We start from the raw sequence: 19,658 nt of genomic DNA, 5'->3' as shown, positions 1-19,658 counted from the left end.
CACACAACAGTTTGTTTATATAGACTGAAGAACTGAACGGACACTGTCAAATTAATTTTGCTTTAAGATCATATGTTGAAGTTGATGAAGACTTCAAAATAAAAAAGTAATGCTGGACTCATTCAAAGCTAACACTTTTGTTTTAGCAAAGAAGTGTTCTTAAAAGGATTTGTTGGGATAGTTGTTTCATTTTTTATAATTCATGAAAGAAAAATAATGTAACTCTACTAAAGTTCATAGCATGTCACTTATGCAACTGAGTCACAGATGTGCAGGAATAACTTTCATGTGCTTCTCAAAGTCTCAAATGCTATATGTATGTAATGCTCAATAAAAATGAGTGATATACACGAAAAAGGTGAGATCTTTTAAGTCAAGGAGACATATGAATTAATTATTTTTACATGCCAAAACACAGGTGGGATTAAAGGAAACACAAAATATAACCCAAGTAAACATGTGTTTAAGCAGTAAAGGAGGGCTTACTCCGAAAGTTTCATTTGTCAATGCTTTTTCAGTTGCATGCTGATAGAATGTTTTTAATAATAATAATACAGGTCTGTTGATTTACTAATTAGCAACATAAATTTGTAATTATTTTTTGTTAGATTTTTCCAAATGTCAGAGAGAAATTAATACCCATTTTTTAATTAACTGTCACAAGAAGCTGAATGTCCACCACATTTCAGCTCATTTAGGAAGCCCAGTTTTACTTCTACATATAGACCTGTAAAGTCTAGCTACAGATACAAATTAACTTTTAAATCATCGTTTTCAAATTAAGAAAGTAAAAGACAACCTTTATGAAGGGGGTTATGTCAAATTTTACAATAGTGGTTTTTCTTTTACATACAATATAAAAAGTTTAAAAATATTTAAAATAATGTTTTCAACTCTGAAAATACATGTTTTTCTCTGCAACAATGAACAATGACTATGTAAAAAAAATGTAAAAGGCATAGTTAATACCCTGAGTGACTGACTTAAAGCACCTGTATTAAGAACATTTCAAATTCTTCTGCTTTATTCTGTGCAGATTATGTAGAAAAGTGGTTTACTGGCAATTGCAAACACCCTTATAGGTATTATGTGTATTATAACCAGTTATGGCCAACAGTTTTCAGTTTTGGAATCTTCAGTATTCTGTAAATATTGAACAAATTGTCATGTTAATATAAATTTTCTATTTTAAATTGTTCTTCTTCAGCAGTGTAATCTTTAAAAATAATAACTTCCTTTGTTTGCAATTTACAGACAGTTAAATTTAGTTCCTGGACAGAAGGTTCTTTGATGTAAATTGTCTAAGACAGCTCATAATAACATTGCTTGGTGTTTTTCAGGCACAGTAGGGAAGGCACCAACAATACAAGCCAGCAAAAGTCCTGGGGGCTTTGGTGTTCAGGTCCCTGCAAATCAGAAAAACAAGCTGAATGACCCTGGAGGTGGTTCTTTCAGGTAAAAAAATAAAAAATAATAAAAAATAATGCAGGGGAGTTGTTCGGGGGGGGGGGGGGTGGGGGTGGCGGGACGGACAGACACATCTTAAATATAAAATAGAATTTGGGATTAGCTTAACACCAGAGGGCAGTGTTTTACAGTAATTCCTGCATTTTCTTACTGTGATTGGATGACAATTTTTTTACTTAGTTCTATTTTAAACAAAAGGGAGGGAGGGGGTCATGACATGTCCTGAAGATTTTTCTCTAAATGCACTTTTTAATGCTTAATAAAGCCTTCAATTCTGTGGATTATGATAAAACTTCTGGTAAATGGAATTATGTGTATGAAGTTTTAAAAAAATACATGGTTGGTTTTATGTATCGAATTCTAACGTTCATATGGAACATATCTTGCTGAGAAGATACTCGTGACAACAAGGCATCCTGTCGATAGGCTTCTGTAGCTAGGCTGCAGCTATCCCCTCATCAGCATAGAGAAAATACTGTATGGTTTTGGTAGTGAGTTTGGGGTTTTTTTTGTATGTGTGCGGAGGATTGTTGTTCTTGGTTTTAAAGAGAAGACATTGCTGTATCTATTTTTCATGTGCTTACTTAGGTAGCAGAGGTTGGGGCATTCTGTGGGTCCCTGTAGTAATCATGTGCTGCAAAGGTTCAACACAGTAGCATTCTGCTACACCAGGTCTTTTGTACTTCAAACTTTTATATGTATTTTGGATATTTTTACTCTTTGTAGTGAAAAGCTAATCTTATGTTTACTGCCTTTTGCTTTTGCTGCCATCGTTTTAATTTTTTTCCACTGATGAAAGTACATTTTATTTGTGTTTAAACATTTTCTTTCTTTGTTAAATGACAAAATATTCCTAGATTTTCATTTTCATCTTCTGGAATTCTTATGTTGCTCTGACATCATCAAACCAGTAATTAATTTTCAGGCTTATGCTTTTGCAGGTGAAGTAAAAGAGAATTTGTAGCTCTTTGAAATATCTCTGCTTTGAGGCATGTCAGTATTGCAACTAATAGTGGTAGTACTTAGTATTAATCTAGAAGCAAAATCATTCAATTTTTTATTTTCCAATGCTTTTGCCTCCCACTGAGTATTTAAATGATTTAAAATGTCTGTTGGGTTCAATTGCACTGTCTTAATAAGTATTTTTTATGTTTGTAAGCAACATGAGCATTTATTCTTCGTTAGTATAGCTTTCAATTTTACATACACCAAAAGGGACAGCATTTTTTAACTGGATGTTGTAAACTGTGCCAGGATTGATTCTTGCATTCACTTAGTTTATACATAGAATATATTAGGTTAGCTGGAATTGTTAATTTTCCCTTGGGGAGAAGCAAATGCTCAAGGCACTGATTGATAAATCAATAAATCTTTAGTGAGTTTGGTAAATAAGCTGTCAAGGGTGTATGTCATTTTTCCTCTAGAGAACAAATTTTAGTCAGAATGAATGTGTTTGTTTCCTTGCATTGTTTTCTCCTTCAAAATAGTAAGACACAAAGCTGCATTTAAATAAGTCCATAAAATTGCAAGGATTTATTAAACAGCAGCAAAGATCAAGCTTTTTCTTGATATCTTAACAAAGAATTCAGTTGTTTGCATATTTGCATTTCAACCCCTAACCTCTCCTGAGGACAAATAGATGTCTGACTATTAAGCCTAAAGGCACAGAGCTGGAAATCTGTATTAATCCTCTGAATGCTGACTAGTTTTCCTCAACATTCCCAGCGTGTGTGAAGAATGTGTTTTTAGCCAGAAGGCAAACTGGCATCTAAAGCAAAGCAAGAATTTTGAAAAATAGTTGTGTTATGTATAAATTTATTTTGCCCTTAGTGTTTTATTATTGCATATTTGTTTCATTATTTTATATTCTGCTTTCTTTAAAATAACTTACTTGAGCTTTTCACTCTTGCGAGCAAAGTGTTGGTCACTAGAAATGGAAATGTGAACTTTGTTATTTTCAGTTTCTTCTGTTCTGGACTATGGGAAATACAGGAAGGAATTACATAAAAGAGGTAGCAGTTAGGAATTTTGCAAATTACAGCTTAGCCTTTAATGTCAGAATTTATTAATGACTGTAAGACTGCTTACATGAGTTCACTGGATATTATAGTAGCTGTTCTATAATGCAGAGTTTTCAACCCAAGACTTTTGCAATGTAAAGTTGTTGTATTAATGAAATTTTATGTTGCCTTTTTTGGAATTAAAATTTATTGTTGCTAAATTTTTCAGAGAGAACTACAGACAAGTCAGTTTAGTGGACTTTTCAACTATGTCAGCCTAAGGATGGAAATTTGAATTCCATTTTTTGTAATTTTTTGTTTGTTTTACAGTAGAGATCCAGACTAACATTTGTACCATAATAGTCCAGCTAGAGGTTTCTGTAGTCGGGAGAGATGAAGCAGAAGGTCCACTGAAGTCTGCTAGGGGCCTGTGTATTTGGCTACAGCTGCTGTGTACATCATCATTCAGTTGGGTAACCTCAGAGCTCCCACTAACATAATCTACCACTGATGACAGTGAGAGTGGCAGACTTTCAAAGTCATTATTACCCATAGTTCAGATTGTGGCCAATATAAAGAACTAGTGGAAACATTTGTTCCCCCTGATATTGAGTCAGAATAATTTCAACTAGTCAACTAGTCCAGCTTCTGAATCAGAGCAGGTTTGGTTAGATCAGGGACGTGTCCAGTTCTACGTATCTCCAAGGATGGAGATACATGTTTGTACTCTTATATTATCCTACCACTTTCTAACTGTATTCAGTAAGGCTCAGTGGCATTGCACGTAAAATGAGGGAAGAACTGGACAGAACCATTCCCTTAATGTGTGTGATGATGATGTTTGCCATAGTGTACCAGCTAGCCAGATGGTCCTTCCTTTTCACAGCAACCTTACTTTTTCTGAAACAGTATTTCAAAGTTATATATAACCTCTTGGAGCCTCTCAGTATCAGGTTTTACACAGCCAATGTGATGGGGTGTTTTTTTTCAGAATCAGTTCTATGAAATGACTGAGATCATTTGAAGCTTATCTTAGTATTTGTATGACAGCCATTTTAAAGTAGAGTCTACCTGAGAAGAAGAAATTTGTTTTCAGACCTCTTTTGCCTACCCAAAAGAATCTGTTGCCTGTTACTTTATTTTTATTTTTAAAAATAAAAGTTTAATAACATAGTTCTTGCAAAATGCCGCAAAATGCATGATGTTACATCTAATAATGTGCAAAGCATCCTCTCCTTTAAGGAGAGAGAGAGAAAGCTAATGTAGGTGTTAAATGGATAATTTCAAAGTTTTCATCTCAAAATTATGTATGCTGTAAAACCTTAAGCTTTAAGTTTCTTTGTTTTTTCCAAATAAATATTTCAAGCTATAAAGTGATCGTGTATTTTTTCTGTATTTTTGAAAAATAAAGAAAAACGCTGACCACAAATGTGGTATGTTCTGTCATCCCTTTTGCTTATCAGCGAGAAGATCCAACATAGACTGTGAATGAATTGTATGACAAAGCAGTATTAGGGAGAAATTTCAAATGAAAGCTTAAATGTCAGAATAAGCATTATAGTAAATTTGTGTAAACAGAATTTATGCTATTATAAAATGTAATATAGTAGTGGCTGTTACCGTAATTTCAAGTCACTGTTTATATCCAATGTGGTGGTGTTGATCTCTGATCTTGTGATCCATGGAATTTGTAGATGTGCTCAGAGTCTCACATATGCATAGGGACTTTGCCCTAACAACATGAAATTTCACTTTTGAGAGAGAGGGGAATCAATAGTATAATGTTGTCTCAGTTGCTTCATGTATTCTTATAGCTTATTTAGGAGCAGTTCATTTGAACGTCGTTGGCTCAAATCTTACAAAGTGCATGAGAAAGAAAAACAGTATGCAATCATGCAGTTAAGCTTCCTTTATAAAGAAAATGCTACTAGATTTTTCTAATGGCTTGTTCTAGTTTAAACAAAAACTTTGAAGCATGTGGTGGACAACTGTGCAAATACTTTGTTTTTTCTTTCTTTTTTTCAAATAAGTTTGGGGTTTTTTGTAATTGCACAAGTGTTTTTAATGAAGAGAAGAGGGAGAGATGTTACAAGAGGTTGAATATAGGAGGAAGAATTGAACTCTTAGACTACTTTAAGATGTAGCTTGTGTTTGGAAAGAGTTTGAGAACCCAAGCTGTTGTCTTAAAAATAGCATGCATGTTGGAATGTTAGATTTATCTTGTAAGACTCAGAATTTAATTCAGTAAAAACCAGAAATAATTACTGAAACAGTATAATTAGTATGAGCACAGTAATATGTGCCAAGAAACATGAAATTGTTAAAATACTGTACTGGGATGAAAAGGGAAAGATAGACAGTAATCATCAATCTAGACGACCACTGGATGGCATCTTTGTTCCATGGAATGACTTCTGAAAACTTACTCATGTGGATTTAAAAGTTGACTTTTATAGGAAATTATTTGGCAAGAATGCCAGCCCTCTTTATATATAAATGTGTGTGTGTGTTTCAGTATCCAAACCGAAGCTCTCTTTCGTGATGAAGTTCCTCAAAGTCAAAAAGGATATGTTGATAGAGATTTTCCCATTAGACTGAAAAAATTGTAGTCCCAACTATGATTAAAACATTTCATATCTATCTTCCATATAACATTAAAAAAAAAAAAGTACTCACAGATAGTAGATCGCCAATGTAAGATGGAAGGAAATGATTCTGTCCAGGAGTTGCAGCGATGGTCTTTATAAGCGCTATTGCATTGATTTTGATAATTTCATTGGAATCCTGATTTGTGCCCAAATTAATTTTCTGTTTTTATTTCAGACAATATTTGTTTATTTATAATGCGGTCACAGATCTGTACTCTAAATAAAAATTGGAATACCTAAAATGCTAAGAAGAAGGAAGGTAAAAGCTTGATTGTACTTTCTTCAGCTATTAAGTAAAAGTAGAGATAAGTATAAACTTCTCTTAAAAATTGTGTTCTTGAAGTCAAGAGTGCTATCTTGATTTTTGTATGGATGATTGCTTGAAGGAGATGAAAGTACCTCAGTCCTGGCAATGTGATCTGGAAATACAGGATTGAGACTGTATTACTTAGTGCTAGCGAGATTGTGTGTAACTGTGTGATAAATGCTTGCTAAAGCAAGTGAGATCATGGGGGCTGTATATAGAAAGCATACGAGTATCCTGCTCAGTTACTATTTTATCAAGATCCTTTAAGTCCTTGCGCTCAGATGCCCTCAGCAGGCAGTGGTACCCAGGCATTGCCGGACCCCACAGGGCAGCAGTGCTGCCTTCGCACCCACAGAGATGTGAGGGTCCACTGGGAATCAATATTGGATTTTTTTTTTTCCAACTGCACAAGCTGGTTTATGGTTTGTAGTTTGGTCGGTTTTAGCTTTATTTTGAAATTCTGGGCTCAAGCCTGTTTTCCAGTAGCTTCCACAGTCTTACATAGTTTTGAATTTTTGTTATGATAACTACCTTTATATGAATTTGCTTTTGCCATGGTTTAAAAGGCCTGCTGGATTTAGGCATTGTGAGTCCTGGGTAGATTGCCTTGGGTGATGCTCATTCTATTGCAAGCATTGAGGTTTTTAACCCCCCACAATCTTGGGTTTTCCCCTTTTTCAGTTTTAGTTGCTGTTTTTCATTTGTAGTCAGAATCTTCTGAACTCGTCACTGAATATTTAAGTCACTGTTAGTTGTTACGTGGCCAAGTACGTTTATCAGCTGTGGTATTTGGGGGCAGTTCCACAACTGGTTCGACAAGGCCGAAGAGTAGTTCATTCATCTATGCACTGAATGCATAGCAGCCCTGTTTCTTCATGGTGGCTCTTGTGACTCTCCTGTGAGTATCAAATACATACCATGTGAAATGTAAAAATGAAAATCCTTTAGATTCAGCATGAAAACCATCAAGGCAGGAGATCAATTTTGTGACACTGTCCTCAGGAATTTTGTTCTAAGAGAAGAAATCGAGTGCTTAGCACTCATGGAAAATAATAAAAGCTTATTTGTGTAGTATTTTTCGACAGTCATTGTAAAATTTTCCATTGTCTTCTTCAAGTGTTCAGCACACTTCTCCAGGTTTATACAAAGAAAAATCCCTTCTTAACTTCTTCCCGCAGAAGAAAACAAACCCAATATATAACAAACCATAGCAGTCTTCCACCAAAATTGGCTGCTCTTGTGCAGATATCAAGGAGTGTATGGGAGGACAGCGAGGACCTAGATTATGGATTTCTAGATTTCTCTCCCTTTGTTCTCAGACCTTAGTTGTAGCTTTCGGTTTTTAGTGTAGGCGTTAAACTTGTTACAGTGACAGAAAGTATTCTAGGGTGCATAGCATGACATCTATGCAATACTTTAAAAAAAAATCTTTTAAATTAAGCTTTTATTTGTTTGCTTTATGCAGTAATAGGAGTCTGGACTTGGATGTATGTGGATCTTCTCCATATATATATTCTCAAAGGTTGTGTAATCGCTCCTAGAATATGCTGAAATACAGTGTTTGTGTCAGTCATTGCTACTAAACAGAATGTGCTAAAAACAGATGGTTGTTTCCACAGTTATGAGTCATACCTCATAGAGGTAGGAGGTAAAAGATGCCTGGGAGATACAGGTATGGAAACTTAAATTTCTTAGTTCTTCCTCAAGCTGTTAGGAAGGGTATTGCAGGGCAAACAGTGGCCTGGGAAGTGCTGCTATCATCTTCTCAAATGGGGCTCATTTTTCTAAAACTAGTTGACAAATTCAACTGATTTTTGTATGTTGCCAGAGAAAATACCAGCACATATTCAAACCACACTTGGAACCCAAACTTACCTATGAACTCATCAATGATCAAAGAATCTTTCCAGACTATTGCTGAAAATGCTTTGGTGCCTATTTTGATAGGAACTTGTGAAACAGTGCAGGATTCTAAATTAATGTTTTCACTTTTAATGTCTGTGGGAGGTTTTATTTATTTTATCATTTTACTCCTACTTTTCAGCATAAAGAGAAGAGCCAAATGCTCTGTCTTTAGTGGTGATCATTGCCGTTAGTTTCCTGACCATCCTGGTTTCATTGATATCACTGACTCTCAGATGAAGAAAAGACACATCTCTCACACCTTCTCTTACAGACAAATTGTCCTGCTTCTAAAGTTTTCCTGATGTGATCAGAGAAATATTTAGTTATTTCTGAATCTAGAATATATTGTATGAAAATTGAGACCCTAGTGGTTGTGCCTCAAGTTGGCCCAGCCACTGGGCATGTTGCATGATGATTACTTTTGGAGAAGTGGATAATATACAAAATTAATATATCACATGCAGAATTATTTTTATTTGGGGTTTGTTTGTTTGTTTTTTTCATTGTAGAGATGATGACGACATCAATGATGTTGCCTCTATGGCTGGCGTTAATCTTAATGAAGAAAGTGCCCGAATTATGGCTACCAACTCTGACTTGGTTGGAACCCAGATACAGTCCTGTAAAGATGAACCCTTTCTTGCTGCTATACCTCTACATAAACGCATACTTGAAATGGGTGAGAAACATGTCCTTTCCTTTTGATAGCGTTTCCCTTGGAGTTACGTGATTCTGAGTAACAGAATATGCTTAGCACTTAAGATTGTTTTTTAAGCATTTTATTACATAATCTTGTATTACTAAACTTTCAAGGTTTTTGTGATAAAAGTGACATAGTTATCTCAAGTTGGAAAAAAATAGTATGCTGGTACTTTTATACTTGATGCTTTCCCTATGTTTTTTATCCAAGGATCTCAAAGCTCTTTGCAAACATTAATTATTTCTCACAGTCCTCCTTCATGTTTTACACATGAGAAGATTGAAACAGAGAGGTAAAGTAAGTAGTACAGGTCACAGAGGATACCTGTGAATAACATTTAACAGAATGTTGAAGCTATCTGTCAAGATTTTCTTTCCCTGTACAAACCAGTTATTCAGTTCTTAACACCTGCATCTTTTTAGGTTCATAGTGATTTTCTTACAGCTTTTTTTTCAAAAAGGTGTATTTATTTATCCTGGTCAAAAAGGTGTATGTATTTATTCTGCCATTTGAAAAAAGAAGTTAAAAACTTTAGTAGAAAAAGTAACTATTCAAAATCAGTGACGTTTTAAGGTTTGTAAGTATGCTCAGAATGTATTTTATATGACATACTTCATTAATATACTGCATATGTTCTAGTACCTAAATGTATCTTTTTCAATGTAATTTTGGTAATATTTTCAGAGCCATCAGTGTCTTAAGATACTAAGCTCAAATTGTTTAGCGGCATAAATCATATATTTCTTCCAGAACTATGCTTATGTCACTAGTTAAATTTGGAAAATTTTTAGGGACCTAGTTCTCGTAATTTTAAAGATAAGACCAAAATCTTGTTACAAATCAGTACAGTTAGGTTTTTAAGTCATGCGGTTACTTCTGAAATGTTACTTGTGTTTATGTTCATTGAATTAATGGAAGCATTTTTATATTGCAGTTGCAGGCAAAGTTCTTCATTGACTTATTGTCAAGCTTCACTCTTGTATTTTAATTAATGCCCTTTTAAGTTCTCACTCAGAGAAATGAATTATTTTGCATGCTACAGTTATCATGTTGCGATGATGTGATGCAGTCTGGGAAAGCATATGTGCAACATTTTGTGAGATGGCTTACCACCACCTGAGATAGGAAGCCAGCAAGGTTTTAATGAAATTTGTTTGAGAAACTGTTGTGAGGGATGTTCACATAATAGTTTATACAGGTGTAAGAAAACAAAAAGGAAACAGACATAAAACTGTTAAAAAGAATGGGCAATCAGTAATGAATTTGCCATATAAGCCTTAATGAACTGTCTGGGTGTAACAATTGCTGCACAACATGAAGCTGTAATTACAAGTGCAGGACTTACAGGAATCTGTACATACTTTAAGAGCCACAGAACCCATCACACTATTCATCACTGCCTTTTGGGGTTTGCTCCTCTGAGGAACAAATCCCTATGGCTGTTTTTGAAGCTTTATTGGCTTTGATAATTGAAATGAAACTTTCAAAGCTTTTAAAAGCAGCTGCAGGGATTTACTTCTCAAAAGCAGTGAATCCAGAAGAGTGGCCACTCCTAGTGATCTCCTGCAGCCACTTTTAGAGCTTTATTTTGGCTTTACATGAAGCCTTTTATAGTTTTGAAAGTGGCTGTGGGGTTCACTAGTGGCTACTATCTGGGATCTATGGCTCTTGAGGAGAGAATTCCTTCAGCTGATTTTGACGTTTTAGAAGCTTGGTTTTCACTGTGTGTGGCCAGATTTGTTGTTTGCATAGGACCACACACAAATTTAGTAGTTTGTGCTACTGGGCACTTAAAATAACGACATTGTAAGTTCATGACAAAACTCAGTCTTGCCATATGTTGCTGTGCCTAGACACACCAGGACTAAGCAAAGGAGGCTGTGACCTTCTCAAAGCACATAAGGAAAAAGACACTATGTTATGTGAGTCCTCATTCTTCTGTTTTTGTTATGCCTGTTGACAAATGAGATAAAATAGATTGTTTCTTTTTACTTTTACCTGAGTATGACTTAGACCTTATTTTCTACCTTCAAATCTATCCATATTGAACGATCACTTCAGTTTTAGGGCACGTGTTTAATGTTTTAGTAAAAGAGAGATTTGTGGTGTGTACAGTATTAGGAAACTGCTCTTCTCTCCTTTCTCAGAAGCTAGATCTTTCAAGTTTTCTGTAATATTAATCTCCTTCTCTCTTTTCTGAGTAAGAGTTCTGTCGAGCAACTCAGTAGTGTTCCCCAAAGGCTGTTTCAGAGATTGTGCTTCCATTCACCAGAGTCAGAATATAAACTGCTAAAGTGAGAGCAGATGCTATTCACTCTTTGGCAGTAACCACCAGCCAAATGCCTCAAAGTTATAGTGAAAGAGTTTCTTAATATATTGTACGTTCTTATCTCTACTGTAACTTGGCAGTGTTATCATCCAAAGTTTATTTTAAATCTAAATGACTAATATTATTATTGATCCTTTTAAATGGAAGGGGTAACTGAAAGGTAATTCACGCAAAGATATTTCTCCACTTCCCACATGCTTCCTTATACAATCTTGTATCTAGTCATCTTTGGCTGGTAATCATTGACATTTGTTCATGTAGGAAGACAGGGCTGTGACTGTTTCAAATTCTTCTTTGATGCAAAATCAAGAGTGGGTATTTCTTAGCAGATAATGTATTTCTTTTGCTATTTCATTCAGGATCATAAAACTTTAAACCCTGATCTTTCTATGTGACAGCACAACACAATGAAGCATATGCAAAGAGTTGTCAGGCTTTTTTTTCTCTTTTTGCGAAGCTGAGATGCAGAGGTTGATGTTCTTCATACATGTGCATGCTGATGTGCATACAAACTCTTTAAACTTTTTAGGTCTTTAACTTTGTTGGTAAAATGGGTAGTATTTCTTTAAAGGGCAAGATAAGTCAATTAGATGGTCACAAATAAATAGTGCTGAAAAATCCTAGCTTTTTCCTGTGGTTTTATGGGAAAGAAACAAGAACGTTAACCTTAATAATTTGTAATTGTTTCACTTTTATTCATTCATAAGCTATTTCTTGGTGGGTAAGAATGCTGTATTTGTTAGGTTTTAGAAGCTAGTTTTTGACATTCTGAGTTTCCACTGTTTACCAAAAGGGGCAACACTTTAACGAATAAAACAATATGACTTAGCAAGTTGTTTTAAGTGTGACAGTTTTCTCTGGTCTGAAACCACCCTGTGAAAATAGAAACTCCTTAACTCAGGAATTACTTTATTACAGCATTGTTTCTGAGAGCAGATAAGAATTAGGCTGCACTGTATTTTATATTAGTGAAAGGTAGCAGGACATAGTGAAGGATGGGATAAAAGGTGACCCTTTTTATATTGCCTGATAACTAAATCCATGGGAAAAGGGAATAGGTATGTTGTGTACTTTCCTGAGAAGTCTTTTGACTGAGAGTTGGTGGTCTCTAGAACCTCCACTAGTGGTTCCAAAAAACTTTGCTTTATATTATGTGGTCAACAGAGCATGATATCCTCATAATCTTAGATCTGCAGCAGCTTATTAATTCCCAGAACTTTTGTTTTAATTCTAACTGATTTCTTCTGCAACCACATGATGGCATTTTGCTTTTACTTGGCCATCCCTAAAATGTCACAACTTGTGGAGGATCTTAACCATAAATTAACTGTCTTAATGCAATAATAATGAAAGATAAGTTTGGCATACTGTGTTCTTTGACTTAGATTGTTTCTTTTTCTCTTTCTTTTCACTTTCAGTGTTCCTCACCCAATTTTTCTACTTCAGTTTTTATTGTTACAGAGCACTGGCTGAATAGAATAATTATAAGTGTGACATTCTAAGAAATATGGGACTGGTTTGGCCATATTGAATACATTCTAACTGTCCATCTTGTATTTTCAAATTATTTTTACTTAAATATGTATGATAAAAATGTATTGGAGAATCATTGATTGTATTTTTATTTCACATTCATTCAGAATTATTTTTACATCTGCATTAGGAAACCAATTTTTCTGTAGCATAATTTTATGAAATACTGTATTTATGACTGTTATCTAGCATTGTTACAAATTTTCTTTGGAAAAAGTCTATTACACTGATAACATAGCATATACCTGCAACACTTCCTATCACAAAATTAGTACTGGATTCTCTTGCTTCATCCAAATAGATTTTTAGGCTAGAACACACATAGTTGTGCAGGCCAGTTATTACGAAGCTTGAAAATGTGCTGATGAATCCAAATTCTCATAGTCCAGTAGGTTAAAAGGCCTACAGTCTTCCTTAAAACATCTTCAGAGAAGCTTGGCTTGATAGAATTAAGCCACTGTCTCTGTCAATGTAACAGTTGTAGGGTTAGGCTCAACATAATTTATAGATTTACTTTGTTGTTATTTTACACGTAATCTGTTTTTTAATTCTGTCTGATTAAATATTGATCATTGTTCTCCCTTGATTCTTTCTTTGTTCAGTCACATTTGAATTGCATGCTGCTATAAAAATGCATGTTAAAACATAAGGAAATAGCTTATCTGTGTTTTCTGTATTCTGTAGTATATTGAATCTACTGTGTGGCATCACAGTAGCAGCCCAGTTGTATGCATATGTATATATTTTAAATAAATAATTTGAATACTCTAGAGGGCATTTTATATTGCTAAACCATCTAAAAACTGATTGGGATATCCTTCATGGAACCAGGCCAGTAGATTTCAGAGCCTCTATTTAAAGCATCTGTTACTAGTTCAATAAGAGAGTCATTCTGTCATCCCCATTTCATCTGTTTGTTTGTCAACAGTTGTATTCATGTTTGAATGAGATCAAACTGTACTATTGATGATTGCTCTTTCATATACAGAGTGGTTCTAACATAAAAGTATACTTATTTCTCTGGTTGGTTTACTTTAGAGGGTTTTTATAGCTGCTTAGATTACAGTTGTTGTGGGTTCTGAAATTCTGAGCCATCAGATTGCCTGTGAAGATAATTTTTTGTTTTCACTGCACTTTTTGTTGATGTGACTTAGTTGTTTTCATTGTTGACTTTTAACTTTTTATTTATGAGTTCATTTGTCTTCAAACTGAAATATTCCTTTTAATATCAGTTTTTCCACCAGCATCTTTCTACCAGGATGACCTCCTTAAATACCTGCGGACGTAACTCTTGATTGTGTTTGGAGATAGTTCTAATGTGTACTTGTTCTTAAGCATATCATTTTGAAGTCATGCGTTGTCTTAATGATGTGCTTAGTCCACTTGAACTGTACCTAGAGTGGTGTTTTCTGTGATTCTAGTTGCTTTTTCTCAGGGAAAAAAAAAGTCATGTTAGGTATTGTATAATCAAATTGCAAGTTATTGTGCATGCCAAATACATTGACTTTCTCTAGTTCCTATAAACTTCAGTATGTCACCTGCAGAGATGTGGCAGGTGTAGAGATGTATCTACAGTCTGACATCTGGAATAGTTCTGTAACTTAGTGCAGAGTTAGCATTTTTTTCATTAGTATAAAACAAGCAATTTGCTAGAAATTCTGTTTCTATTAGAAGGTGTGCACTACTCCCAGTCTTCTTATCAATGTCCATGGTTGTGATAATTTAGTTTCTTATGTTGAGATTGGAGTTTATTGTACGTGTTCACTAGAAAATCTGTTTTTATATTCCAACTTAATTGATTGCTAATGTTTCAATATTGTAAGACAATTATGTTATTTACATTTATTATTTCCTTTTCAAAAAAAGGTGGGAATACATTCCCATCTTAGTATCAGCAGCAGTGTTGCCAAATAAACATAACCAGTAAGTATTTCAGCAGAATGTTAAAGCATATTGTTGTTCTTTCTTTAATAGGTCCATGATTAGACTTCCTGTTTTACAAGATGTCCCAACATGTGTTGGAATGGTAACTTCAGTACCACCTGAGAGCTTGGAGTCTGCCTTTCTGTGAAAGGTAGGGCAGCTTCTGTTCAATATTTTTTGTGTATTTCTAAGGTTTTCTTTTTATTAATCTTATTGGTTCTGCAACACTACAGAATCTGAGTTATGCTTTTAGGGGTATCACCTCTAAGTGCCAGAATTGATGTTATTTCATCAAGCAGTAATTTCTCAAAATAAATGTAGATATGTTCAAACTATGATTACTTATGAAGAAAATGAAGCTGTTTCTTCAGGCATCATTTTCAAAGGTTTTACTCCAATTGAACGGAGGGCATGACCATACTATTTGCTCCCAGAAATATTTGGAGAATTCAGGTTTTGTTTTCACCATAATACCTTGCTTCTGTTTTATGAATGTAGTGGAAGAGCCTTCTTTAAAAGGTCTTGCCATTTCTGGAAGGCAGTTCTGGCCTTCGGGGCCTACCAAAAGATGTTGCCCAGCCTCAGAATAAGTTTGTATCTGGGAATTGAATGGCTTAAATTTCTTGGTCTCTGCAAAGGAGAGTAAAATTAAGATCATCATTCTGTGGAGATGCATTCTCTACCAGATGAATTTATAAAGTCCATCTCATAAAGAGATTTCTGGTAATAAATACTGGACGTAAAATAAGAACAATAAAAAGAAAACCTTAGAGAACCATTCAATATTGCAATAAAGCTGACTTACATTATCCCTGTAGGCAAACTCCATGCTCTAGAGGTGGTACTAATGTCCCCAACTCAACACATGTTGGAACATCTTTGTGGAGGAGGAAGTCATTGATCAGTGAGCAGCATCTTCAAGGATCGTTTAAGGGGGAAAAAGTAAAAGGTAATATTTCCTAAAATATGTTGAAATGATTATTCATTACGTTTATTTGGCAATCCTGCTGCTCATACTAAGGTTGTAATGTTTTCATTTCTTAAAATTATTGAAAAACCTCATAAACTTCACTTCAGTTTTTCCTTCTCCCATGGGTTTGAATTGCATTTGTTAGCCTCCTTCGTGTTGCTGAGTCTACTGCATACAAAGTCCAGATTCTACTACAACTTACTGGCAGTTTGACACTTTTTTCACTGCTTATAACACGGAGAGTGTTAGTCTGTGCTTTAACCAGTTTTGCAGCATCTAATGTTAAATAAAATAAGTCACAGCCAAGTGTTGCAAAGTGTTGAACTGGTACAAGGACATTCTACTGGTAACAAAAGGGTGTTTGCTTTCAAGGACATAGCTGCAACACTGAATGTTGTGCCAGTTAAAGTACCACCAGCTGTTCTTGAACAGTAATGTAGAAGTGTGACTTTAATATCAACTATCATAAACTATAGCTATTTTGACAAAATCAAATGACCATGCCTGATCTGGATAAACTTTGTAGTGGTGGATGATCTGGTGATGCACGGATTTGGTATCAATGAATGTGGCACAATGTCCTGATCTTGACAACTTTTCCTCTAATCCTGGACATACACAGATGAAGGTGCTGACATTTTGAAATTCACGTTATGGTCTTCGGTCTACCCTTCTTGGTATCCTTTATAATTTCCTGTATTCGTTGTGCATATCCTTTCTGGCTGACATGCCCATCCCGCCTCCTTAAGATGAGGTCTCATGTTGAGCTAGTCTGCCTGGCATCAGGCTTGTAGTGGACAACTGTGATAGCTGTTCAGACATATCACCAACAAGACTTTTATAGTGTCAGAGAGATGGTTTCTCCAGAAAAAAAAAATTGCCAAAATGCCTGCATTGTTTACAGAAGTTGCTTTAAAAGAACAGAAGCATATAGGCAAATTCTTATACTTGGTATTCCTTTTAATTCTTGTGTGGATGTGATTGTGAGTGTGCTCTGTTACTGCAAGGACTATGTTACAGGATGCTGGCATCAGTGCCTCCACATGTGTTTGTCATCTCTGACATTCTTACAACAGTTCTCCATCTCTGTCTCACCTGACATACTGTCATAATCATATACTTCTTGTATTTAAGCCTGAGGTTAAGCCTGTAATGGTTTAGTATCTTTTGATCTTGGACTTAGCCCAAGAAGCACATTCTTCTAGCCTGCATGAAAACAGGTAGGGGATAAATCCCCAACTAACAACTTCTTTGTTGTTTTCTTAAGGACTCTTGTTGGTGTCATTGCCATATTAGTTCATTCTCATCTGGTCCCTCTAACAATCTCTTTTGATTTGACTCTGTAGTGAGTATCCAAACACAAAAGTGCATTGAGGCATGTACTATTATTCATAAAAATAGTGAACATATTTTCCAGTTCTCTGCAGTCACTCTGTGTTTATTCTTGAGTGTTCCTGAATGTCTTTAGACATGTTTATTATGTTGTATTGTATTTATGTTTTGAGAAAACTAAGATTAAAAAAAAATCGTGTAACTGTAATCTTTATATTCTCATTTGACTTGTTGAGACCTGCACCTATTTCAGTTCTCATCCCCACCTCTGTCTTCTACATTTTCCTCACACTGTTCATTCTCTGTAGCACAGGTTACTGGGATTATAGGGTAGGATCTTGATGTAATTCTCAAAAATTCTTTGACCTTCAGTGCCTTCCTTTTAATAACTGCAGCATCCTCCCTTCTTTTAGGATATACACATGAAATTGCACAAAAGTGATCTTAAAGAGGAATTATTAAAAGAGAAGGAATTAAACATCAAAATTAAGGAAAACTTGTTTCCTTAGCACATTGAGATTTTGATTTCTTGTACAAGAAATTAGGTAATATACAGTTTAGTTACAGAAAAAAAATAGGGAAAAGATTAATAGTAGTAGCTTCTGTTCCTTTAGAGTTTACATTCTTTGTGTCCTCTCTGATCAAGCTGTAAGTCTTCCTTGCTGTCTGAATACCAAGTATTCTCTTCTCCAAGATGCACTGCTTATATGTTCATGCTTCCGTGATTTGTGGCAACTCCTTGCATTTTCCAAGTCTCCACATACCTGTGCATAATGTTGTTTGGTGACTAGCTTGGTTCTGTTAGAGACAAACCACTAAGGATAATAAAAAGACTCTTTAGGGATGATGAATAGCTGCCTTTCAGCTGTTTAATTATCTAGCTTAGAGACAGAATTTTGGAAACTGGATTGTCTGGTTATATATATTTATAGGTCAGACCTCTTCTCAAATTAGGTCTTTCTTTTTGCCAAAAAGTATGAATTATGTGTGGGTTCCCAGACTTACCTACCTGGTTGAGAATTCTTAGAGAAGTAAAGGCTTTTTTTTGTCATTCTTGCATGACTTCAATCAAAAAAGCACTAATTGTATGAATCAGGTTAAGTAGGATTCTTGAGAAATTATTTTTCTACTTGATGAATATTTTTGTCCTGCCCCAGATCCCACCAACTTGCATAAGAGCTTTGAATCAGCACAGAAAATAGGATCAGACATTTTGGCCTGGGTTACAGATAGATTTTTGCATGGATAAAACTATTTCTCTGGCTCTGTTGTGCTAAAATAATTATACCAGTATGACCCCCTAGAATGGAGCTATTTTTCTGGTTTTCCCTTTACAAGCATTAGGGATATCAAATGAAATTAGAAAGTAAAAGTTCAAAACAAGCAAAAAGGGCAATTTTTTTTTTTTTTGCCAGGTGAGTAGTTAAGTTGTGGAACTCTTTGTTTTAGGCTGTTGCAGGTTCAAAAAATACTTGAAAAATTAATGGGAAGAAATTCCATCATGACCTAATAGAGAGAGAGAGATAAGATCCTCTAACTTAGGATGGTCCCAGGCTGTATATTGTCACATAGTTATCACTGCATACTTTTTTTTAAAAGAGCCTTCTAGCAGCGTCTCCCACTACTGCTGTTAGAGGAAGGATGCTGGGCTATATTACCCGGTATAGCTTTTCTTAACTTTTTATACAATTATATAAATACATAACTATTTACTGTAGTATAGTTTGTACTGTACAAATTAAATCCACTATAATACCTGAAACAAGCTTTCTGAATGGTTTTGTACCAGTGCATTCACACTACAGAGCTTATGAGTCTTAGTTGAATTTTACTTTGCTAAAATAATTTGGTTGGCATTTACTTGGGAGGGAGTAGGAGGAGAAGAGAGTATTAAAATTTGTGTAACATTTATTCAGAATATTTATTCCTTTAGGTTACATTACAGTTGTATGGCTGGTTATCTTTTTTTTCTGCTGTGTCTTGCACTGAAAATGGCTATGTATTTTGAGGATTTTAATCTGCAAGTTTGAGATTTATTAATTTATTTTTAAAAAGTAACTGATGTTTCACCAGTTTCTCAATTTCACAAAGTGCTTCCTGGGGAGTCACCTCAAGGTGGGTAGTTCTGAAGAAGCATAGAACAAATACTACACCCAGGAAGTCTTGAGTTCTCAAGAAGACTGTCCACTTTTATCCAGAAGCCGGCTAATAAGATAATTTTTATCCTGTGAGAGGAGGAATGTTCTTTTACAAACAAGCTTACTGAAGTAATTAATGTAGGGTCTTCCGTTGTTTTGTAAATAGCAATTACATGGTGATAAAAAGTCATTCTCTTTAATGAAGTCAGTTTATTACATATGAAGGTGAACTGGAAGTATAGTGTTGAACAGTATCAGATACTGGTTTACAAAATCTTTCCCATTCCAGTTCAGGGCTGGTTTGGAGCTGTGGAGTATCTTGGCCATCTGCCCCTCACAAAGAGGTGCTGGTTTGTACCTGCTAGAGGGAATCATTTACCAAATCTGAAAGCACTTGGCAATGATA

General features: G+C 35.0%; 1 protein-coding gene across 1 annotated transcript in view; it reads left to right on the top strand.

Moving 5' to 3' along the window:
* Nucleotides 1-19,658, top strand: part of LOC142594107 (transcription initiation factor TFIID subunit 4-like) — a 148,803-nt gene that overhangs the window by 37,202 nt on the left and 91,943 nt on the right. Inside the window, exons 9-10 of the mRNA XM_075715154.1 lie at nt 1,341-1,455; nt 8,837-9,006. Coding sequence (XP_075571269.1) covers nt 1,341-1,455; nt 8,837-9,006 — 285 coding nt within the window. The remainder of the gene's footprint in view (nt 1-1,340; nt 1,456-8,836; nt 9,007-19,658) is intronic.

The sequence above is a fragment of the Pelecanus crispus genome, chromosome 8 (genome assembly GCF_030463565.1).
Source record: "Pelecanus crispus isolate bPelCri1 chromosome 8, bPelCri1.pri, whole genome shotgun sequence".
Classification (NCBI taxonomy): Eukaryota; Metazoa; Chordata; class Aves; order Pelecaniformes; family Pelecanidae; genus Pelecanus; species Pelecanus crispus.
The sequence above is the reverse complement of the archived record's forward strand: the minus strand, read 5'-3'. Positions and strand labels throughout refer to the sequence as shown.